At 38.9% G+C, this 26,170-nt stretch overlaps 1 protein-coding gene across 6 annotated transcripts in view; it reads left to right on the top strand.

Annotated features, from left to right (window-relative positions):
- Positions 1-26,170, top strand: part of LOC137286913 (ralBP1-associated Eps domain-containing protein 1-like) — an 85,796-nt gene that overhangs the window by 20,598 nt on the left and 39,028 nt on the right. For all 6 annotated transcript variants that reach the window (XM_067818940.1, XM_067818939.1, XM_067818941.1 and 3 more), the window contains exon 2: positions 1,858-1,981. In XM_067818940.1, the coding sequence (XP_067675041.1) occupies positions 1,858-1,981 (124 nt within the window). The remainder of the gene's footprint in view (positions 1-1,857; positions 1,982-26,170) is intronic.

Genomic DNA, 26,170 nt, shown 5'->3' with positions numbered 1-26,170 from the left:
GTTTACTAATAAATCATGAGTAATAGAACAATGCTTGGTATGTATTTACTGATGTCAAACTTTGAAAAGACATTGATGATTAGTTGGCTGCCTGACCTGTAGACTTTATCATTAGTCATTGTCCATAATGTTGCTTTAAGTCATAAAAGATAATAATGGTGAAAACATGCATGCACTTTGGCAAACAAATCATGCGTGCCAAAAGGGCACCCTGGTAGGAAATTAACTGTGCCATTTCAGTTTTAGCCATGTCATTGCTGCAGTGGCACTAATAATTTTGATCCCTGAGCACTGAGCAGTATTCCAGAAATATAGCGATGGTCTGAAGGTAATAGTGTCTGGACCAAAAGAATCCAGTGATCAACATCATGTGCATTGATCTCTGCAGTTTGGTATACAATGATAGGTGTCAACCAAGACAGTGAGTCTGACCACCCGATCCCATTATTTGCCTCCTGCAGTATTCATGTATTGCCAAAGACACAATTCTAAATTCTAAACGTGTTTTCAGGATAGAGTACGACCTCATCATACCTTTTGAATTATGAGACTTAATTGTCTCGGATTTAGTGAGTGAGTGAGTGAGTTTAGTTTTACGCTGCACTCAGCAATATTCCAGCTATAAGGCGGTAGTCTGTAAATAACTGAGTCAGGACAAGACAATCCAGTGACCAACAACATGAGTATCGATCTGTGCAAAAGATGAAGTTTATTTCATAAACTGTACATGCATATCACACATTTTCTGTCGTTAATCCGCCACTGTTGTCGAAGCAATCTTGTAAGTTTTGCTGGACATATGTTTTCGATCCTTTCGTTGGCTGAATATTTTTAGTAATTTTATGATAGTATGGCATGCCTATTGTATCAAAACCTCGCACTATGCTGTCGAACATTCAAACTGCAGAGATAATAAAGAATTTGCTTTTCTAAATTGCTCTAAAACAGTGTTATGTGTGGCCGGGAACAAAACACCTGTGGCAGTATATTTCCCATGTCATTTAGCGTGGTGAGTACCATATGAGCCTCATAATTACGCTGTCGGTAACTGGACTTCTTTGCGTTGATAGCCTCCTATAGACAAAATAATATAAACGGCACCAATGTCTGTTTGGAAATGAATTTTGCAATTCATTGCCGATTTTACGTAATCAATTTTCTGATTTTGGCGTGCCATAAAAATAAACCAAGCAGCGTGGTCACATGACCAGTAACGTGATCTTGTAAGGTAGTACGTAAACTAGGCGGGCAAACCATTAATGGCACTTTTGGAGTAAAGATTTAGGATATTTATGCATTTGATCATGAGGCAGTTATTGCATTAGTGATTCCCAAGTTAAAATTAATCTTTCGTTGATTTTTTACTGTTGTTGATGCATAAACTTTGATTCATAGTATATTTATGTCACACCAATAGCTGGGATCGTGTTGTTGACATGCAGGATGCTTCTCATGGATTTTCCTGCATTATCACGTTATAAATGGGAATCTTAATGGCCGATCAAAAACATATGACGATCGGAAACATATGACGTCGCGATACTTAAATGAGGTTTTTTGTGTTATTCCGCTGGAACTATTCTTTGTTTAAAATTTTGAATTCAAAGTCAAAGGGGATCCTGAGATCAAATAAGAAAGCAGAAAACCCTAAGAAACTCAGACACTATCCCTGTACTTTTGAATACTGCTCAGAAAGAAGAAATTAAGGTTATGGCAAGGTTCTCTTGATTCTCCTTTACTTTCCGTTACTACAGATGACTGTTGCATCACTGAAGAAGAACAAGAGTTCACACAGAACTTGAGCAAGTTTTAATGATACTTGTAAGTTTTTCTCACAACACACCCTGCTTGTTTCAGATAACAGAGCTGTGTGGAGCCAAGCGTCTCGGACATTTTGGTCGCAGTCAGTTCTACATTGCCCTGAAGTTGATAGCAGCCGGCCAGGCAGGTCTTCCTGTCAAACTCGACAGTTTAAACTCAGGTAGGTGGGGCACTCTCGTTAGCTTGGCATATACTCCTGTGTGATGGGATTGTGAGTATCTCTGTAAATTTATATATGAAGTAAATGTTTTTAACATGTGAAATTAGGCATAAGCTCCACTATTGGGGCTGAGGAGAGACATGGTCACTGTGTGTTATATGTCTAATACAGATTTAACTAACCTGTAAACATCGGGGTTAGAATTGGTCTTCAGCAACCCATACATGTCAAAAAACAAATGGGAGTTTGTGTGGAATGACTGTCACTGTAAATATGTCTAATACGGTATTAGCTCTGTCATTGTGCTACCATGACTGTCACTGTAAATATGTAAAGTACGGTATTATGTCTGTGGTTGTGTGGAGTGACTGTCACAGAAAGTATGTCCAGTATTGTATTAGATCAGAGTTTGTGTGGAATGACTGTCACTGTAAATATATCCAGTACGGTATCAGGTCAGAGGTTGTGTGGAGTGACTGTCGCTGTATATATGTCTAGTATGGTATTAGCTCTGCCCTTGTGCTGGCCATAACTCTGTCACTGCCAGGACAACTCTAAGAGGATTGTGTTCTGGGCAATGCAGAAATGATTACCTCCATCCACAAGGGACATTAAGTCAAGAGGGTTAGGTTTTACTCCTGCCCTTTAGGGAGCTGAGTTTGAACAGACATTTGGGCTTGGTTATTGTGAGAAATTGCCTCTCTAGTTGTTGGTGACTGTCTGTGATGCCTGGAACAACATTTGTAATGATTATTGGAAAATATTATCTTTGCTGGAGTATTTTGATGTGATGTCAAAAGATGTGATTGAGAAGTGAAAGTGTTGGGAGATTTAGAGATTTGTACCAGTATGACCTGTTTGGTTTGACTGTATTATGAGAAGATTGAGTATTGATGGGGTAACACTTCTGAATTGCCATGGCAAGTATAATTAAGCCGTCAAGCCATGGAGTCATGTCCGTTCTTATTGTCACTGGCACCAATATATGTCATGAACATAGCTCGTAATTACTGTACTGATAAGATAATCAGATTATGGCTTGGAGAGTTCGCAACACAATTGAATTATGTTTCAGAAAAACTGACAACTTTGGAAGAAAAACAGAATCTATGTGAATGGGAAAGGGTGATTAAGGTTGTTGTATCCTCTGGTGAAGATTACTGGTGGATTAGCATGGATACTGTTTGTTATTTTGTTTGCAGTATATGCTGTGTCTTTATCAGTTCATGAAGAATTATTTTTAGGCAGACTATCACATACTTCAGGACTTAAGGACCAGAATAATGTTAATTTTGTATGTTATTGTTATTACATACTTTGGTAACCATGGTTACCTAAGGAATATGGCACTTGTTGATGTTCTTCTTTATGAACATATTTATGTGTCTGTAAATCAGAACTATTATAGTAGCAGACATCAAGGTTGTCCTTGATTCATAACAGAAAGAGTGTCTTCTAGAAAATGTATATTAATTAGAGAGAGGAAACGGTTCTGAGGACAGGAATGTATCAACAGCTATCTCCTACTGTGAGTGGAGGAGGAGACAAGAGGGTTAGACACAACAGTAACAGTGTACTGTTTCCTACTAGGATACAGGGACTGGTATGCTGATGACATCTCTGGGGAGGCTTCATCCTTGTCAGAGATTTGGGTTATGCTGGAAGTGATGTACATAGGTGTGATGTACTCACTCAAGTTGGGATTTAAGCTGGACACCTGGGACTAAGACTTTCACCCATGTGTCCCATACAGTCAGTATGAGCTGTATAGACTCAGATCAGTAATACTCAGGAAGACTACTTTACATGTCATTGTTGATTACCACTTTCACTGATAGATAATTCTGTGGCAGATCTTGTGTGTAGGTAATTGCACATAATTTCAAACCACACTTCGTGATAAAATCATGTGATCAAATTGTAATGGGTTGGTGGGGTAGCCTAATGGTTAAAGCTTTTGCTTATCCCGCTGAAGATCTTTGTGTTCACTCACTCACTCACTCACTCACTCACTCACTCACTCACTCACTCACTCACTCACTCACTCACTCACTCACTCACTCACTCAAAATGTAATGGTTTGGTTTTGTATTGTTGCTGGTTTATTTCAGCAATTCTTTCACAAACAGTTGTAGTGGTAAGCTGATTTAAAACAAGGACCTAGTTCTTTTCCAGGAGTGAGGTCACTTGGATGAGTAGCATCAATCTGTGCCAACTGTTGTCAAGTTGACAAGCCTGAACGGGTAGTTTGGCATGATTTTCAGTTAATATTGGTCTTGGGTTATTGACCAGCTGAAGCCAATCTTACCATCAGACCCTGAAATTTTTTTCTAGACAGACAGTAATGTCTTAATGGCTGTTATTTGGGGCCATCTTCAAGATCAGCCAGCTTTTGTTCATTCAGGACGTCAGTGTAGAAACATCTGTGCCAAGCTAAGTGTAAGACTATAGGTAGGGCAGTGTCAGTCACTGACAGGGTTCACCTTGACGCGGAAAATGTGGGTATATGACCAGGGGTGGAAATAACCCATTGTCTGACATTCCAGTCTTGTGTTTTTTTCTGTTTGGCAGTCTAATTTGTATATCATGCTGTACCGGTGTCCAGTTGACTTTCCGTTGTTAATTATGTTGTTTATTTAAATAATCAACAAGAGAATCGGCTGGTATAGTGGAAAAATTATCAGGGCAAGTGATTTTAGAAGTACCACTGTACCGGGGTACATTAGCAATTCAAGAGTTATTTCTATCCCTGATGACCCAATGTAAAGTGAAAACACACATAAAAAGTAAACATGAAGTTGATTCTAATGCAACAAAATCACTAATCAAAAGCACACACTTCATTACCATAGGTAATAAATTTAACTTGATTTATTGACTTCTGATGAAAGAAATTTGGGAGAGGCAACCTGACCCCTAATTATAAATGTCTGAGGGGAACCCTAACTGATCAACTGGACCTGTGAATGTGTGATGTAGTGACACTCCTGCTGCCATTGTGTGCTTCTCCAAGTACATCTGTGATGTTGACGTCAAGTGTATCTGGACACATACTGGTGTATCTGAGATGCTGGTATTGTGTGATGTCTGATCTTGCCTCTATATGTATTATGTCACACAAGTTTTGGCACTTAAAATATGCTGGCTCGCTGGTGTGAGTTTTGTCTCATACAGCAATTAGGTGATGCTCCAAGTGCATCTGGACACATAATGTCTGACGTATCTGAGAAGCTGGTATTGTGTGATGTCTGATTCTGCACATCTGTGACACTACACCTGTATGTGTGTGACACATGTTTTAGCCCATAAAATCTGCTGGTCCACTGATGTCAGTGTTGTCCCATACAGCCATCCCATGATATACAAGTGTATCCAAGCTGCCGAATGTTTACAATGTGTTGCAGCGATAACCAGGAGGTGTTTGTGTGTTCAGCTTGACTCAGGCCACTGGAGTTCAGTGGGCACAAAGTTTTTGTGTTACGGCACAACTCAGCTCCCACTAACTGCTCATAATGGCTTAGGTTCTTCAGTATCAATCATTTTTGGTTGTGTTTAAGTCAGGCTGTTTATTTGTGTAGCTTGTTCACTCTCGTTACAGAGAGCATGTGGAGTTGGGTTGGTGCAGGTTTTAACAAGGAGCACATTCTATATCCTTGCCTGTTACAGTCTGCTTCCAGGGAACTGAAATTCATTGATGACCAGTGAGATTAATAAGCCTACTTTGTTTACATGTCAAGATTTTCTTGGGTTGTCTCATAAACTAAAGAGGAGTTTTCAGGGGAACCATTAGGTTTTTGATATTTCCACAGTTTCCATTGCATTGTGTGTTGGACTGTGGCCCGGAGCTGCGTATTTCAGACATATTGGCTAAATGTGATTCTTCAAAGGCATTTAGAAGTTGGTGTAGTAATACAGGACAAATTTTATGGATTGCAACTTCTTGAGTTTGATTATCTTAAGAAGTTGCAATTCATAAAATTTGTCCTGTATTAATATTGGCTAAATGTGTGTGAAAGTCATGAAATATCACAGGTTGTAGATGTTTCACATTTTGATGAACATCTTCAGCTGTTATATGGAATTGGCAAAGCAAGGGTCGTATTTGGGGAAAATATGGAACTTAAACACATGGTGGGCAGATCCTGGCTAGACTAAGGGGACATAACACTTTCCACTCAGTAAAAGTCCTGTTAAACCTTGGCCATCCAGGCCCGAGTCAACATTCTGGGCTGGTTGGATTTAAAGGTACTGGGGTTCACCAGACTTGAGGCTGGTGGAAACATGAACATATGGTATCGCCTAAATGACAAACAGCTGTTATAAATGTTCTTTGAGTATATTAGTCAGTCTAACAAGATTTTTTGGCTGTTGTTTCCTGAAATTGTTCTTCAGTATCATTTTGAGTAGATTTCATTGGGGTTTCTTTTTTGAACTATTGTAAACTGAACTAACTAGACTGATCTCTTTTACTGAACTCTGACATGAAACTAGTAAATCACACATTTGCATGTTTCCTGAAACAATTGTGCTTTGAAGACATTCATTGCAGCATGATGGGAGGAGTCATTACTGGGTTAACCCCCCCTGATTTGCAACACTAGTAATTGCAACCTGTCTCTTCAAATCACATTTTGACGTCTCCTCATGTGATGCCAATCAAGACTGAGAACCTGTTACTAACATGCCAGATGTTGCCATATCTATATTGTTCCACCATACACTTCCATGCATTCACAATGATCATGTATCAAGATACAGTAAATCCAGCTGTGTGGTGTTCTTTATCATGATGAAAATATGGGGTTGTCTCCCCTTCACTTACACATAAACGGTGCTACGCTGGTTTATCTCAGTTAAGTGGAATGTCTAGTGTTATGTTTTAGAGGTAGGTAGGTAGGTAGGTAGGTAGGTAGGTAGGTAGGTAGGTAGGTAGGTAGGTAGGTAGGTAGGTAGGTAGGTAGGGTAGGTAGGTAGGTAGGTGCCTACCTTACATGACTTCTTGAAGATACAGGGTTATCTCCCCTTGAAATGCATCCAGAGGGTGCCATTGTTGCACCTGACTGTCTCGTGATTGACAGTGATTGTGTAAAGAGCATCTGGAATGTCTAGCAATAAAGTCTGTTGCTAGATGTGACTTGTCTTGATGAGGAATGTTGCTTCCTCCTTCATCTATTGACGGCATCCAGCCATGGCTGAGATTACTTGGCTTTGATCTCATGCATGGTAATTTATGCTAGAAGATTTTTTAGACAGGTTATGTTGAATTACCCAGTTTTACTAGTTACTGGAGGATGTGTTTAGAGGCATTCATGTTATGATTGTTTGGAGTTACGTTTCAGGAGAAGCGCCAGTTGAGACAAGTAGGATATGACGTGAATCAATAAGAAGATTTCAGTTTTGTAATGGCAAGCTGGAAGAGATATTTGGCCATGACCTCTCCAGGATTTGGTTGATAGAGTGAGCAACAGGCTATGCGTTATTTATTCAGCCTCATTCAGCCTGGCCAGTTCAAGGTCAGCTGAGGGGCAGGTCATGTGGTGTAGAGTGAAATGCAAATGAACAATACTAATCATCCCCCTGGGGACTTGTGGTCAGAAAATATGTCTGCAGTAACCCATTCTGGTCATGAGATGTGAACACATGGTCAGACAAGTTAACTGGTTGAAACCTTGTCATTGTGGATCAACATGCCAGCATGGATCATTGACCACAAGATCATGTAGTTGTTGGGTTTAGTTATCATATAATTGCTGTAGTCATGCTAAACAAATTTCTTGAAACAGTCACCTCAATCTTCATTGCATTACCTCCTTTACATGTATTAGGATCTGGTGATTGTGGACTATCTCAGACCTGCTTTACTAAATGAATTGTCAGAATCAAAGTGGTAAAGGTTTAATCGGCATCACATTTGTCAGATTTAACTAGTGAATGTAGTTTTATGACACGTTAAGTAATATTCCATCACCAACATGCGAGGACACCAGAAATGGGCCCCACACATTTTACCCATGTGGGGAATCAAACCCAGGTCATGGCAGGGACGCTCTAACCGTAAGGTTACGCTACCATCCTCAGATTTAACTACCAAGTTGTACTATGAATGAAACACCTTTAGTCAAGCCACAAGTCTGCCACTGTAACTGTGGTATGAAAGCTCTCTTATCAGCTTGCCATTTTGAGCAACAAAAAAATTGAAAGAGGAATTTAATTCACTACAAGCACCACTGTTTGAGAATGTGGTGATATAGATGGTTGTAGAGTGGTCTTCATGGGGATTTAATCAAATACACTCCATGATGAATAATGGAGAACTGTTTTGGTGAGTTTACCACAAATGGAATTGATTTGACGATATGTTCTTGCTTTGCACTTGAAGCATTCACCACAGTGACTTTGAGAATGGAGAGGACAGCACCAATCAATAATGATGGACGATGAAAACATTTCAGTCACCTGTTGTTTCTTTTCCAAATCTTTTCTTTTAATTTCTTGTTAAATGTTTGGTTTGGAATGTGTTGTAAAGCAAAAAATAAGTTGCAGTTTGGGAAAAATAGTTATGACACCTGGTAGGACAGATATCCACTTTATGTTTTTGTATTTCAGCGTTCAATATTTTCTCAAATATTTAGGGAATTATCTGCTCTGAAGTTTTGGTTTTGTTTGGAAATGATTGAATTATTTGGTCCTGTTATCAGTTATTAAGTAAATGTGAAGATGATATCTTTTTTCACTTGTGTAATTTTCATATCATGATAAATGATCAATATCAATAATGTCACCATTACCACAACAACTGGATCTTGGGGTGGAGAGAGGAAGAGACCTGTGATGGTTTCTGTTTGTGTTCAATAACAATCATCCACACTAGAACCCGGACTATTCACCAAGTGCCCCTTCTGTTGGGCTGACACACTCAGTACCTGCGAGAAGATGGCATGGGGTTTGTAGACTGATGATTAGTCTCTGAATATGTATAATTTGAGAGAAACCTAAGTTCCATTTAAGTTGAAAAGGAGTCCCAGAGAGATTCAGAACCTGACAAAATCCAGACTGGCTTCATTAAGGGTTTTAGAATTGCAGAAAGGGTTGGGTGGAAGAGAAAATAATGAGACGAAGGAACTGAGAGACAGACTCACGGTTCCTAAGAAACAGAGAAGTATAAGACCAATTTTGGTGTGTCTAGTTGATACAATGCTCACACTCAGATAGATTCGATCATATACTATCATATACTATTGTTTTTCATTTGACTCTCAGAAATATGCAAGAATGGCACCAAAATCTTAAAGCTCTCTTTAGCTTAAGCCTAAAGCCAAAACATTTAACTCATTATGGTTAATCTCAAAGAAATGAAATATGAGATCAGTAATGTTAGTGATCAGGATTGTACATTAGGGCATGAGGCACAAATGTTTGAGATACCGTTCGAATAGAATGTTGATGTGATCTACAGGAATTTGACAATTACCATGGCCATATTGCTTATACAAGTGAAGCTGTTATAACTCCTTCATTTGATTGCTACAGAAGAAATCCTCACAGATCCTTGGACCTATCAGTTTTCCAAATTCCAACTATAATTAAGCGTTGGTGTCACCTGGTTGATGATTAAAAAACACAGAGGGACTCTTCGTGTCCGCAGCAATTTGTTGCTGAACACAAATTCAATTATTTTTATTTTTTAATGACCCATGTGTTGTGAGGCATCATGGATACATTATGTTTAATTTGTGTCATAGCCCATAGGACGCATCACCAAATGTTACTGCTGAAATATTGCTTGGCTTGAAGATTTTTGTCTGGAATGGCCACCACGGGATGAGTCACCAAGTGTAGGTAGTACTCTGTATTGATCAAGGTATTTTGAGATCCAGCGAGGGAGAGAACATTTGCAGTTTCACATTGATTCCGAATATTACATGGTGAGAGTTATATGTTTTGTATATAACAAAATGGGTACTTGTTACGGCTGAGTTGAGGATTGCCTGACAACATGTGCTACTTGTACAGTTTGGATGTGTCGGAGTGGTGATGGTTGCCACATTATTGTGTCTCTATAACCAGAAGGATATTGATTTCATGTAGTGAGGTGTCCATTACCTCCTATCTGCTGTTTGGGTGGCTGTGTGTCCCCAAGTGTCCTGGGACAGTGTTGGCAGTGTCTGTCATTAGCATTAGATGATACTGACAAGCACTACGTTATTCTCTGTGTTATGAGCAGAGTGGTTGCACAACAACGTCATTGAGAGTTAATTTTTTGAGTAGCAGGTGAGTTGGGTTTTACATAATATCATGGAGGATGACTCAAGAAATGGGCTTTATGTTGGGAATCAATCTTGGGTCGTCGATGTGGCAAACAAAGGCTTCATCGACACTGCCCCTTTTTTGAGTAGTACTGCAGATGACCTGGTAGCGTAAGAAGACACACGCTGAGTTACTCCCCTTAGAAATAGCAGGACCTAAGTTATATGACTATGTTACAATGTAACATGCACTCACTTGAAACCTGGGACTGAGGCATATTTGGTCAAGTTGTCTGTGGACTTTTACTGTCTGGATAGAGTTGTGTCCCTTAAGTCATGCCAGTATCCACTGACTATAAGTTGAAATTCTGAATTGGGTCAGGACATAATTCTTGGTTTGTCAGAACCATTGCCATTCTTCTGTGTGGTACACATCTGAAAGCTCTTTCCAGACACTTGTAAATGCTGATGTTGGTCATGCAACTGTGAACTCACTCACTCACTCACTCAATCAATCATTCATACACTCACTCACTCACTCACTCACTCTCTCACTCAAATAGGTGCTTGATTGTTGATAAACATTTTTAGCAGTATTCTTTTAGAATCATGCAAAACTGGATGATTTATTACATGATGAGTTTATTACATTACGAATAAGATACCTAGTTTGACCACTGGTCACAGGTCACTGATGCAAGAAGCTTCCAGTGGAAGATGAGACAGACTTGTAAATTCTGTAGTTAATGTCTTTCAGCAATTTCTGTAATGTATAATTCACTCCCATTTGCTGCTTCCTGATGGAAGCAACTCAATTGTACTGGAACAGGAAAAGTTTACAACTGGCAGTATTTTGGCATGTATATTCAATTACTCAGTCATTCTTACCATGCTTACAGTTAGGATGTTGATTTGAACGTTCGTGTTTTTGGGTTAGCTGAAATGAATTATGCATTCTTTTAAGAAACAAGGGTTGAACTTAATTTGGTGTCATTTGTGTTGAGACGTTCCTTGGAGTAATTTGTGTTGTGAAGTTGTCAAATAATTTCTTTTAACTTCAACGTAATTGCACCCATGGTGAAGTGGTTACTCTTGGATCCTTACACTAGTCCTTAAAATGATCAATATGATAACACATGCTTTAGTGTAATTTTGTTATATAGTGTCCATGGTATTTTTAAAGTTTTAAGCCATGAGGTCTGTGAATGGGATAAGATTTGGAATGGCTTGAGATACAAACAAACCTTAAGAATTGTGAAGCTTCGAGACAGATATGACGTAAGCTGGAATATAAAGCATTGACATTGTGTTGGTTCACAGAGTGACTGACATTAAAAAAATGAAAGAAAGAAAAAGGAAACTTTTTTCAATGTTTCTTATTACCACCAAGTTAGGACAACATTGCAAGAACAAAGCAAAATTCTATAAATGGCTAAAATATTCAAGGCCTAATTTATAGCTTTTTTCTTATGTGAATAATTCAAACAGCTATGTTCTATAAACAAGCTAAAAATAATATGGCCCAAGTTATAGCTATATTCTTTAGTGAATAATTCATGTATCTTTTTTTTGTGAATAATTCAAATAGCTATTCCATGTTATGTTTTTGCAGTATATATGACAAATTTGAAGTGGCCTTGTCTATCACTGTGTGCAGCCAGAAGTTTTTCGTACATGTTCATATGTATTCATGTCAGTTGTCTCTGTCTCAATTTTTCAGAATGTTTCTTTTTCTTTGAGAGAAGTCAGTGGTTGGTTGTTGGTTGTTGATCTATAGCTAGCCCATGTTTTATATCATGTAGTCTTCTTAAATTTCTCTGTTTTAGTTCTTTCATGCTAGCTTTATGTTCATATCTGTGAAACCCAAGCTTGCCATAAAAGGCGACTCAGCTTGTCGTAAGAGGCGACTGACGGGATCGGGTGGTCAGGCTCGCTGACTTGGTTGACGCATGCCATCGGTTCCCAATTGCGCAGATCGATGCTCATGTTGTTGATCACTGGATTGTCTGGTCCAGACTCGATTATTTACAGACCGCCGCCATATAGCTGTAATATTGCTGAGTGCGGCGTAAAACTCAACTCACTCACTCACTCACTCACTCACTTCATATCTGTGATACATAAACAGGTTTTGCTTTTCGAAATGCTTTCATTTTCACAATGTGAATTTTTTTTCATCACGATATGGCTTAGATATTGTCGATGTTACTGTAAATATTAACTCTCTCACTCACTTTCAGAGAGGCAATTTTGGTAAATGAGTGATCTAGAAACAATATCCTGATATGCGATCTGAATAATATCTCTTGGAAAAGTCCATTAGGTTAATTGTTGCTTTCCACAATGTCAGTTTCATCATTTCTGATCTTCTGATTGGTCATTTATGGTTGATTGAAAGGTACCAATTGTTTCATTACTTTCACCCTTGAACATTGCCCTTTATTTCTTGGTATTGTTTAGTGGAAGATGCAAATACTTTATAACTGATGGATTGTCGGTGATTAGACCTTCTTACATACAGTGACTCATGTGGACTGTTAGGCCATAGTTGTATGTGCCAGTTTTTTAAACCATCAAAGAAATATGAAACTTTTGAAACCTGTAAACCACTGTTAAGGTAGTGATGATACCAGGTCATAGTCAAGGTCAAGGTCACAATAGTAATTGTTTAACAGTGCATTAACATTCAATGGATACAAGGTATACAACCGAGATTAAACTGGGCATCAAGTTTCAGTGTTGAACTTGGATGCTGAATATCAGATTTCTGTCAAACCAGAATGAAACAGTCACACTATCAGTGTTGTCATGGATAAAGGGTTAGGTCAGCCCAGATGGTTTTGGCACCACCGTGTAGGGTTGGGTCCTTACTGAAGAGAATTTGTCAGAGGTTCATGTCGTAGACTGATGCTTACTCTCTGCATGTATGTTGTTTTCATAGGAACAAATAAACCCATTTAAAATGAAAAGGAACCCCACTGAGAAGGGTTATTCAGAACCTATGGGAATCTAGACTTGCTGCATTTTTGTCTTTAGTATTGCAGAGACAGCCAGGTTGTAGAGAAGATGGTGTGGTTCATGGGCTGCGAGACAGATTAGTTCATGTCCAAGTTTGCCCTGATTATTTTTGTGATGCTGTTGTTTCTCACCAAATGTTGTTAACATCCCAGACAGGCAGTAATAAAGGCTTTCCTCTGATCAAGCAGACATGCCATGATATTACTTTGACACAGTTCAAGAGATGACCAGAAATATGCTTCATACGTTATGCCAATGTGGGGAATTCAGCTTGATGAACGAATACATGCTTAGACTACTAGGAGACACACTGCCCCAGCATTGAACTCGACCACCTAGTACAGTAAGCATATATTCTTGGTATTATGACTGATCAATAGCATTGTTTGGTAGTACAGTGGGAGCTGTCTAAACCGTCACGCATCAGGACTGAAAAAAAATATCCAGTTTAGACAACATGCCAGATTGTAGAGCTGATGAGAAATGTACAAGTCACGGACTGGACTGAGATTTTACGCTGGTATTGACAACTTGCCGGATGGGACAGATGCCGGTTTCAACAGCTTCCACTGTATCTGTATTCCTTAATACACTTTTCAAATGATACAGATGGCAACATTTTTTTTTTCAGCAAAGCTGAATGTTTGGTAGGTCTGACTATTGAGGGGTCACGGCTATTGTGATAGCAATAGTCGAATTGCAGCATACTATTGCAATAGTGATAGTCTATTGCGACCAACTATTGCAATACTAATGCAATAGTTTTTTTTCTCCATGAATTGTCTCATTTGAAGTCATTTCCCAAATCAGTGCATACTTTATATCAAAGAAGACAAGTTGAAGTACTTTCAGTCAAAAAACTTGAAACCCAGATCAAGTAAACAGTTAAAACATATACACAATGAAGGAGTGTTGCGCATTTATCAACATGAGTTGTTAAACTATCAATGGCCATACATACTATTGATGCATCAATTTTTTTTTTTTCTACCATCAAATCTTAGTTCCATGCACTGTTACAGCCCTAAAATTCAGTAAAGAATTATGAAACTTACAGTAATGCTATCTATGGTATGAGTTAAAATCATATTATTTGTGGTATAAGTTGAAATGTACACAGACTTCCATTTACAATTCACATTTTGCTTTGTAATTAAGTAACAAAACACAATCCTTATATTGTGGAAGGAAAAATAAAGCCCAAAGTATCCACCTACTTTTGAGAATGCTGTTATGAAAACCACAGCATGTATTTTTAGGGAAAGTAGGATCTACATGGATAATCAATGTCATTCACTTTCTAACAATCTGGCTTCCGTATCACAATAGGTTTTGCAGTCCAGGTATGTGCATTGGAACATATTGCAATACTTTTTATTTGCCAGTACACAGCTCTGCTGATCACAGTCTTGTTTTGTGAAAAATCTGCTTTTATAGAACTGCAAAATGTATCTAATAAACGACAAAAGGCTTTTAACAATACCAGACACTTGCACTTCATGTGAATAGTTTGCAGGCCCCAAGCAGATGTGTAGGTGAGGAGTGTCTGGAGATGTGTCATGGTGGATACTCAGAGGAAATCTACAATACAATCCAGTTACTGAAATGTCCTTCCCTGCAGAGATTTCTTGACAGTTCAGGTCTAAAATATCACGTTCTATGATCAAGTCAGTGAACGTTTCTCTCTTATGTGGATTCCATGACTGAAGACTTGCTCCTTTCCCAGGGCTAATATATCAGATCTGTTACTAAAATGCTGTCTTTTACTTTGTTTAAAGGACAGAATAGATCTCCAGTACCTAATTCTAATTTCATTATCAATAATTCGCCTGATGAAGGAGTAGGAATATTTGCCAAAACACCTTGCTTTTTAAGTGGACAAGTTGACATCTATAACCTTTGTAGAAAGTGTAGGAAGTTAAGCGCTGGAATATGTACCTCACTGAGACAGAGTAATCTCAGACATAACCTTCCGTGCATTTGACCATTTCCCTGATGACATTGTATATTCATAGCTTTTGTCTGGGAGAGCCATGCCAATTTACACTTGTCAGAAGGGTACACAAAGTATTTACTATCAGTTGTCAGGCTGCCTTTTTTGTTGATGTTGTGGTGGCTGAGTGGGTTAGTTGTCTGACTCTGTGTTTAGCATGAAGATGCCTGACTTTGAGTCTGTGGGTTGGAATCCCAGATAAGACTCAACCAAAAATGATAGAAGAATCTCAACATGTTTGTGTTATCACAAGTATGGCATACCTTTTTCCCCTTTATAACGGTACATTTAGTCAAATGATTCCACGATGCAGTAGATCCTCATCACCAAGTGATGATTTCTCATAATCCATTTTTTGGTAGGCATTTAAAATTTGCAAGAGCACGAAAATGTGTAGCCTTCGTAGATGACAACTTCTTTGTGTGGAACAATTCATGGCTGACTTTTCTTCCTTCCTTCATAATTTGTTTGTAATCACTTTGCGAAATAAATTCTCCCTGTGAGTTGCTAGAATATTGATGTGTGTTTTCTAAAGTAAGATTGTCTCTTTCAATTTCACTCAAAAATGCATTCTTCTTTTGTCATGTTATATAAAAATTCCAGTTATAAATACTCCCCTCCACCCTCCCTTTCAACACTCATCCAACACTCCGTCAGTGTAGTGTTGCATGCATACAAGGAACAAAGCACACATTACCGAACATGAAACACAAGCTGGACACCTGTGGTTCAGATTTACTCTTGTTTTTGCTATGTGGCTACAGTATTATGATAACAGCTTTTATATTATTTCGTTTTACTTCAAGATATTAATGTGATGCTATTACTTACACAACCTTATTCGTTTGATTAATGCTGTGCCTTGAGATGAACCACACTGGGTCATACATAGACTCAACATTGTGATTCTTGCTACAAGGACATGTTGGTGACGTGATGGTTCACAAGGGGACATTGACTTAAACTTAGACCTTGGATAAGACACATGGAAGATGGGACAAGACCACAGTAGGGCACATACACTGACCAGGATCCTGGATGGATCTGGAGAAGTGGAAGCAGATCACAAGTGCATTGACAATGCGGGAAACTTGTAGAAGGTTGGTCAGGCAAGATTAAGGCCAATGCAGAGACACTGGATGAGACTTGTTGGTGTGGTGCAGACCACTGGGGGGGTTATTGACAATGGTGGAGGCATGTAGAGAGTGGGTCATGCATGATTATGGCAAATGCTGAGAGACTGGATGAGACATGTTGGTGTGGTGCAGACCACTGGGGGGTTATTGACAATGGTGGAGGCATGTAGAGAGTGGGTCAGGCATGATTAAGGCAAATGCTGAGAGACTGGATGAGACATGTTGGTGTGGTGCAGACCACTAGGGGGTTATTGACAATGGTGAAGACATGTAGAGTGAGTGAGTTTGGTTTTACGCCGATTTTAGCAATATTCCAGCAATATCACAGCGGGAGACACCAGAAAATGGGCCTCACACATTATACCCATGTGGGGAATCGAACACGGGTCTTCGGCATGACGAGCGAATGCTTTAACCACTAGGCTACCCCACCGCCCCTGGAGACATGCAGAGAGTAGGTCAGGCATGATGAAGGCAAATGCTGAGAGACTGGATGAGACATGTTCGGGTAGGGCAAATCACAAGGGGGTTATTGACAGTGGTGGAGACATGTAGAGAGTGGATCAGGCATGATTGAAGCAAATGCTGAGACAATGGATGAGACATGCTGGAGTGGTTCTGACCACAAGGGGGTTATTGACAGTGATGGAGACATGTAGAGGGTGGGGCAGTCATGGGGAAAGGAAGGGCTAAGACACTGGATGAGACACGCTGGGACAAATGGAGAGTAATATTGGATTGCTGTTGTTTTTTTCTTTCGAAGTTTTCTTTTCATGCAAATGCCATGATGAAGTATTGATGTGTTAATGATTCCATTTTATGTTGTAATGTTTTCCACAGCAGATCAGCCGAGTGTGTATTTGATGTTTACAGTCAAGACAAGGTTAGATCTGAGTGTAATCTAGGACATAAGCGAAAGTCTCATTGCACCCTAGGGAAGAATGTCACTCATTAACTCAAGTCCAATTTTGAAACTGATTGCGATTTACCAGTTTTAATTCACATGTTATGAGCGCAGCTCATGCTTACTGACAATTTGTACTTTAACAAAGTGGTTTAAGTTAGATTACTGTGCAATAGTTTGAATTGATTGTGATTAAGGTCCACCTGTGTTGGAAGGTGCTTTCAGTTTGGAACTTCTTCTGCTGGTAAGACCCATGAAGGTCCCGGGATAGAATAGGTTTTCAGCAACCCATGCTTGCCATAAAAGGCGACTGTGCTGGTCGTAAGAGCCGACTATTGGGATTGGATGGTCAGGCTTGCTGACTTGGTTGGCACATCGGTTCCCAATTGCGGAGAACGATAGTCATGTTGTTGATCACTGGATTGTCTGGTCCAGACTCGATTATTTACAGACCGGCACCATATAGCTGGAATATTGCTGGGTGCGGCGTAAGACTAAACTAACTCACTCGCTCACTCTGCTGGTGATGGTAATGGCCATGTTTACTGTGTTGATGGAAGTCTCATTCCTAGTCATTTTTAGGCTTTTTCTGAAATTCATCCCCTTCCATTCATTCATATTCCTGTAATTGTTTTGAACCAGAATGCAATTAATAGTGATTTTTGTCCTGAACCTAGACTTACAACTATCTCAGCTTTAAGAAAGCTTCGAAAATCTAGGCCCATATATCCACTGATTAAAAAGTGAGCTCTATATGTCTCTGAGCAAAGTGTTGGTAATGTGCATTTATTTTGCCATCAGTTGCTGCCATGGAGCTGATTTGAGGCTATATGTCCCCAGTATTTTATGTTTACAACAAAAAGCAAGTGGTATGTGAAATAGGGGGACCTCACTGGCATCAATACTTGATGGATTTTCCACAAGCAATTTTGAAGTTTTGTATGTATAGCTATTCAAATTGATTTTCTTTCATTTTTTTTGTTTTCCAATACATTCTCCTTGAAAGAAGTTAAGAGCTGCAGTTTTTGTCAAAACTGGTAGATATGCAGTTGTATCCATTGGACATGATAGATACGAGTAGGTGAGTTGGGTTTTACAATATTCCACCAGTATCATGGCAGGGGACACCGTGCGTATCACGATTTTTTGTCCTTGTATACAGAAAAATAAAAGTACTGAAAATAATGTGCTGTTATGTTATCATTTCAGGGAAGGTATTCTTCTCCCAAGAAAAATAAAACATGTCATCATGAAAGACATTTTATTAAAAATGTTTAGCATGTGTTAGTAAAGTAGTGTTTTCCCAAAAAAATGGAACAGCAGGGATCAACATTGGCACAACTGGCTTTTTTGCACAGATAACAAAATAAATTTGTGAAAATTATCTCAGTCGGAGCATGTCCATGGCAATATTTTCCACGAAAATCTCAATAGAAGGGGAGACGGTGTTTTCGTAGACTGCTAAGTATGTAAGTATCGTGTTGAATCGATACGCGACAATCGTATCGATGTATCGTATCGTGCAGCTCTTGAATCGCGATAACTTGTGTAGCGATTAATCGTCACAACTCTAATATCTACTAGGCTACCCCACCGCTCCATCCATGTTGTGACCTCTCAAATATATCCTTGCTAGTTCCTTGTAATGAAACGGTTTAGTTCAGACTGATGGGAGGAATTCCAGGTCAGACCTATGGGTGTCATGACAGGTGTAGAATGGATGGGACAGGCAGGCTTAGTGATTTGACTGACTTAATATTACCATACCCAAAATACATGAATTGATTCCTTAATTATCTGGTATAGATCTTGATTATTCACAGGCTGAAGCCATACAGCTGGTTAAAAGGTATGTGATGGATTATGCAACAAGCAACATAAACAGGGACTTCAGATTTCACAGAATATATTAGAGTTATCTCCCGTTTGTTTTTGTACAGAGTGGTGGTGGTAGTGAAAAAGCACACAGTTTATTTATGTTCATCAGAATTCAGATTCTTGTAATGAAATGGGCATTAGGATGACAATTTTCTACCAGGAAAATGTTGGTTGATGTTGAAAACTGACATAGTTTACTTATGTTAATCAGACGTAAGATTCTTGTGATAACATCTTGTGCATTAGGAAGACACCTTCCTACCAGGAAGTAGATGATATGAAACAGCCTTTAGAAAAATATATACAAACTGTGTTAAAACTAGTGGTATGTCTTCTTGCAAGCTGTTGTTACCATGCACACATCCTTAACTTTGTATGTAGCTGCAGTTGGTGGATTGGAAAAACTCTCATCCATGGAGACGAAGGATAAAACTTTCACATTTGTGGATCTTCAGCAGTGTGAAAAGCCACATGGATATTAGTTTTGTAATGAGCTTATGTCAGGAAACACTGAGTCACTTCCTACATGTGTAATCTTCTCAATCTTAAAGATGCAGTGTTAAAGGTATACGTCAGACAAGTTGATAGTATTGTGAGTGGGATTGTTTTTACCTGTCTGTCATCTCCATGCACCCGGTTATGAAGGAGACCTGTAGTAAAATTCCTTGTGAAGTTGACTTAATGGTCTGTAACCTGCTGCTGTATTGTAATCTGCTGCTGTACTGTGTAATCTGCTGCTGGAGTGTAACCAACTGCTGTACTGTATCCTGATGCTGTACTGCAGCTGCCTGCTTTACTGTAACCTACTGCTTTACTCTAGCCTGCTGCTGTACTGTAACCCAATGCTGAACTGTAACCTGCTGCTGTACCGTAATCTGCTGTTGTATTGCAATCTGCTGTATTGTAACCGCTGCTTTACTGTAATATGCTGCTGTACTGTAACCTGCTGCTTCGCTGTAATCTGCTGTTGTATTTTAATCTGCTCTATTGTAACCGCTGCTGTACTGTAACCTGATTTACTGTAACCTGCTGCTGTACTGTAGCCTGCCGCTGTACTGTAAACTGATGTACTGTAAGCTGCTGCTGTACTGTAACCTGCTGCTGCACTGTAACCTGCTGATGTACTGTAACCTGCTGCTGTACTGTAACCTGCTGCTGTACTGTAACCTGATTTACTGTAACCTGCTGCTGTACTGTAACCTGCTGCTGTACTGTAACCTGCTGCTGTACTGTAACCTGCTGCTGCACTGTGTTGTAACTAGGTGGGGCACAAGGCTACCTCAAAGGTTAATAAGAGATGATGTTAATCCTATTACATATTTATCTACCTTTTTCTTGGAGATTTCCAAGAGTCAGCACACAAGACTATCTGTGTAACTGACCATTGTGCAGACCAAATGGATATCTGGGCTAGACAGCTTAAAGTCCATTAGCCATGGGAATAATGAAAATATGAGACAGCCATAAGTAAAATAGTAATATTATTAGATGTGATGTCAAAAGTTGATACAGTAAAGCTGAGATCCATTGAAATGAAGCCAAGAGACGGATTTAGACCAATAGACTTAAACGTTTTGCACAGAATGCGGATGAGTCTTCAATCTGTTCTGGTCAACTTGGACATGACCAGAGGTACATCTTGAATAAGTCCAGTGGCATGAACTGTTGCTCATGCTGTCATGCTAAAGCTCTAAATGAAGCAAGTCTGTATTTCCCAAGGTCCTGAACCTCTGTTCTCAATAAGGCTCCTTTTCAATTTAAATGGGTTTATTTGTTACAGTCAGAATTACACATATTCTGAGACTAAGCATTAGTCTAGAAGACTGGATGAAGCTTGTTTTTTCTGTACTCATCATTCTTAATGACTTGTGACTAGTTAGTTCCTAGCACAGGTGTATTAGAAAGCCTAATTTGTAAGTGTGGCTGTGAAGTGAGCCTACAGCAGCCACTTGACTGACAGTTGGATGATTGATGGGTTCCTGTATACAGGTGAAAAGATCAACCTAGGGGTAGACAAGTTGAACACCATCAACAGCAGTCTGACAACAAGGCTTGTCTGATGGCTACCATATGCTAGCTCTTCTCGAAGGAAAAGCTGGAAGTCTGCTTTACAGTGACTTGCAGGGGTTTCATGGGATGTATTGTAGGGATGCTTCATAGGAATGTGTAATTCGGATTAGTATCATTGGCATGTATTGAAGGAATGTATCATAGGAATGTATTGAAGGGATGCTTCATAGGAATGTGTAATTCGGATCAGTATCATTGGCATGTATTGAAGGAATATATCATAGGAATGTATTGTAGGGATGCTTCATAGGAATGTGTAATTCGGATCGGTATCACTGGCATGTATTGAAGGAATATATCATAGGAATGTATTGTAGGGATGCTTCATAGGAATGTGTAATTCGGATCGGTATCATTGGCATGAACTGAAGGAATGTATCATAGGAATGTGTTGTAGAGATTTATTGTATCAGTGATGTATCCAAATAATGTATCATAGGAATGTATTGTAGGGATGCTTCATAGGAATGTGTATTTCGGATCGGTATCATTGGCATGAACTGAAGGAATGTATCATAGGAATGTATTGTAGAGATTTATTGTATCTGTGATGTATCCAAATAATGTATCATAGGAATGTATTGTAGAGATTTATTGCAGGGATGTAACGGTGATATGTCCGAATACTGTATCATATAAATGTATTGTAGAGATTTATTGTATCAGTGATGTATCAAAATACTGTATCATGGGAATGTATTGTAGAGAGTTATTGTAGGGATGTATCAGTGATGTATCCATATAATGTATCATAGGAATGTATTGTAGAGATTTGTTGTAGGGATGTATTAGTGATGTACCCGAATAATGTATCTTTGGATGTAACGCAGGAATGTAGCATGATGTGTAATATAGGAATATAGCAATGGGTGTAACGCAGGAATATACCATGATATGTAGTATAAGAATGAAGCATTGGGTGTAACATAGGAATGTTGCATGATGTGTAATAAACAAATGTAGCATTAGGTGTAACACAGGAATGTAGCATAATGTGTAACATAGGAATGTATCATAGATGTTTGATATGAATGTAGGAAATGACCATATACCATATGAATGTAACATACATTTTCACTATGTTACCCTGTAATATTGGCATGTGTAACAGGATATATTATGCTGTTCCAACTATCTCTTCTCACCTCAGCAGGATATGTCTGCATTTTGTCATTATGTCACCTGGTCAATAGTCTGCCTACCGATCAGTAGTAAAACATGTATTGTGGTGTATTATCCAAGCTTGATCTGACAGCATCAGCATTGACGTCACCACCATCAGGATGCCACCAACATCGGCACCAAGTCTCTGTGGCCTCTCCATACATCTACAGTCAAAACCTAGTGATTGATTATGTGCATCACTTCATTTCCCCCTTTTACTTCTGTACAGGAAATATCGGTTCAAATGTAACAAGTTGTGTTTCCCCCAGACAATAAATGTTTATGAAAAAGCCAGCATGGTGCTGAAGATGTATGTGACTTGACAGCAAACTTAATCATGTTAATAATGAGAACTATCAGCTGTTCTTAACTTGGGAATGAACACCGTTGCCTTCTGAGGCGAAGGGCTGTGTGCTCTGTTGCAACTGAGTGAGTGTTCAACTGTAACATTTGGTGGCTGTGTCTTTTCCAGCGTACTCAATGTAGAAAATTGATGGAAATGGATCAAACTTAACCAGATCTGATGAAATTGATGTTTATCTGCAAAGCAGGGGTTGTTTTGTAGCAGTAGTTTTAAACTGGTGAAGTGAGGTGGGGTGGTGTTGTGGTTGAAGAGTTTGTCACCTGACTACTCCAGTTTGATTCCTAGAAAAAGCCTTTTTCTGGTGCCCCATGTCTGATGATTCCGGATGAATTATAACAGACTTGAAGCTCTAGATTCTATCTCAGAGAAATACAGATTATGTTATTGTCAGATTGGTTTGCACTGAAAGTTTCATGTGATTTGAAAGCCTTGTACCAAATGTTTTGGAAAAGCTGTCACAGTTCTGAAATAAGCGTGTAAAAGTACAGAAATGCCGTATAGATTGTTATGTAGGTGTGTATGTTATTTCACATTTTCAGGGTTTTGCTTTATAAATAAACATAAAGGTGATTTTGTTCACATCCCTAATCACAAACAGGGTTTAAGATGTCCATTGTAGATGTTAGGGACCATCAGTAATTTTGTGCATAGATATATTGAAATGTTATGCTTAAAAATAATGGGAAGGGGTGGGGGCCACTTACTTTCTACAAACTTTTGTACACATTGTACAATCTTCTCATAATAATCACCACCACCCCCAAACCATAAATAATGAATGGTCCCTTATGTCATTGGTAGTAAACTGCTGTATGTGGTTGTCAACTATGGGTGATGGAATGCTGGCTCCATTGGCTTTGAATAGTAAGGTTGAATTGTAAGACGCCTGGAAGAGTTTGTATTAAGAGACACAATCTTTATTTGTCTAGACTTCTTCTGTAGTCACTACAAACATAGAGAGTCTATTACCGACAGGAATTAGCCAGCTATTAGGCCTGTGAAATGTTGATGTTCAAGAAATCCATCTTTACAATGCATCCTTGAACAAGATATCCCGAGTGTTGTCTGGGCTACACTGTTGCTGTGAGTTTCAGTCCTAATCCTCCTGTTTCTTGCATGTTGATATAACATTTAGCCGTAATTGTCAAAATATCAACAGGCTGCTTGCTGGCCCACTCCCTGCATGGAAAAAAAATTAGATCTTGTTTCAAGAGTTATCAGTTGAACAATGCTGGCACATTGAGAAATGCCATTTAAAATGCTGCAGCTCTGATAGCTTGTGGTCGATGTCCCACTGATTGATGTGACGTAAATCTTGCAATAAATGCTGCCTTGCATAAAATTTGGCCCAGAAGATGCCCTGAAGAGGTCCTAGACTAAGGGACCATTCATAATTTATGACTAGGGGATGTGATGATGATTTTTATGGAGTTGCATGTACAATGTGAATGACACCCCGTTAAAATTGATGTACAAAGTAAGTGACCACTCCACCCCTACCTCAACCCCAACCCACCATCACCACCCTGCTTGTCATGTACAAAATCAAATTGGACATGTACAAAACTGATGACTCCACGCCCATTATGGTGTGATCCCTTCTTCCCCAGAACATAATGGGTGATCCCTCCCTTACAATCATCACCACCACCCCAAGCCATAAATTATGAATGGTCCCTAGCGACTCTAAAATTAACATATTTTACCGGGAAAAAAAAGTTCACTGTGAAAAAATAAAATATCATGAAAAGGAGCTTGACACTTTCTTCATTTTCAGAAGTTGTGGAAATGTAGACTGGCCACATATTTAGACTTGCGTGGGCTGTCTTGAACATATTTGTTTCAGGGTCTGTATGACAGATTAAGAGATCCCTGCCTGGCTGGAATTCTCACCTGACATGTTCAGTATTGTTTCAGAGAAGATATGTCTATATCTTTATGTTTTGTCTTGAAGTGCTGCTAATTTTGGCATCATTATGATGTTTTGAACCAAGTTCATCCAATCTGATGGTGTGATTTTGACAAGATATTGTCATTCCTTAGCCATTGTAACTCCCAATTAATTAATACAGTAAAGTCCTACTTCTGTGAAACCAAAGGGGCCATTAATTTTAGTTTATTATGATTGTTGTTTGTTATACACATTTCGAATAAAATATTTGTCATGTGACTGGGACCCCCAAAGCGTTAATTATATCGCTATTCCTGACAGTTCAAGAGATGGGGCAGTGGGGTAGCTTAATGATTTAAGCTCCACTTGGAGAATGGGTTTGATTCCTCACATGTGTACAATGTGTGAAGCCCATTTCTGGTGTCCTAGATAGTGCAGGAATATTGTTGAAAGTGGCATAAAACAATACTCGCTCATTTACTCAGTTTGATATATGTGTGATTGTGATGAACATAGTTCATGTTTTTTTATGTTGTGGGATGGATTCTATAAAACAAAACTGAAAATCTTTTTCTTTTCTATGAAAACCATACAGTTTTACTTAGTATGATAATGGCGTTTTGTCTTTTCCTTGTTTAATTTAGCCATTTTAGAGATTGTCTCAGTTGTTGCTAGTTGTCTCAACATGGACTTGAGATTTAGATTTTTAACTCAACAAATATTTTTTTACATGATACCTTGGCTGTCATTGGCAACATTAAGAATGTTGATGCAATGGTGTACCTCTGAAAAAAAACAAATGACTAGTTCAAGGACTTGATGTCTCTTGCACATATTCAGGTAATTACAGTAGTCCTTGTTTGATGTGTGTATTTTTTGTCACATACAGGCCCTGTGCATTTTATCTGCTTCATTCAAATAGTGGAGAAAATGGTCCTCTGGGTTTCCTGGAGAAGTGATAAATGTGGAATCTGGCGTAAACCCTAATGTGTTGAGGTTGTGTCAAGTCAGCATTATTCTGGCTAGTTAAGTGGAAATTCTTCAGTGAGCTTCAGTTTGAATGGCAACTGACACAGGGTATATTTATGAATGTAGTGCAGCAGGTCTAATTCCACTCTTTGATGTGTCGTGATGGAAACTGCAGTAATGCAGCTTCATCTGATGATGGCTTTTGGTTGAAGCCGTAGGACAGACTAGATAAGTCTGAATACGTTTCAGGGATTGGAATTAACCTTAACAGTCTGCGAGTTTGAATTGTGATAACATGTAGAGGCCCCCTTGCTTACCCATCTTATCATTCACACAGGAAGATGGGTTTTTCTATATAATTGACAATTTTTTTTTCCTGTTTCTCCTCTTAGAGTAAAAGACAATAGAGCCAAGGGACTCTAAGGTCTTTTGCAAGAAAATTTTGCTTGACAACAGAAAAACAGGATTTTTTTTCATAAAAGCACAAGATACGAACACCACAAAACACCACAACACATTCACTCACCAATCACACTTACAAGTTTCATTCAGCCTA

Source organism: Haliotis asinina, chromosome 6 (assembly GCF_037392515.1).
Source record: "Haliotis asinina isolate JCU_RB_2024 chromosome 6, JCU_Hal_asi_v2, whole genome shotgun sequence".
NCBI lineage: Eukaryota > Metazoa > Mollusca > Gastropoda > Lepetellida > Haliotidae > Haliotis > Haliotis asinina.
The sequence above is the reverse complement of the archived record's forward strand: the minus strand, read 5'-3'. Positions and strand labels throughout refer to the sequence as shown.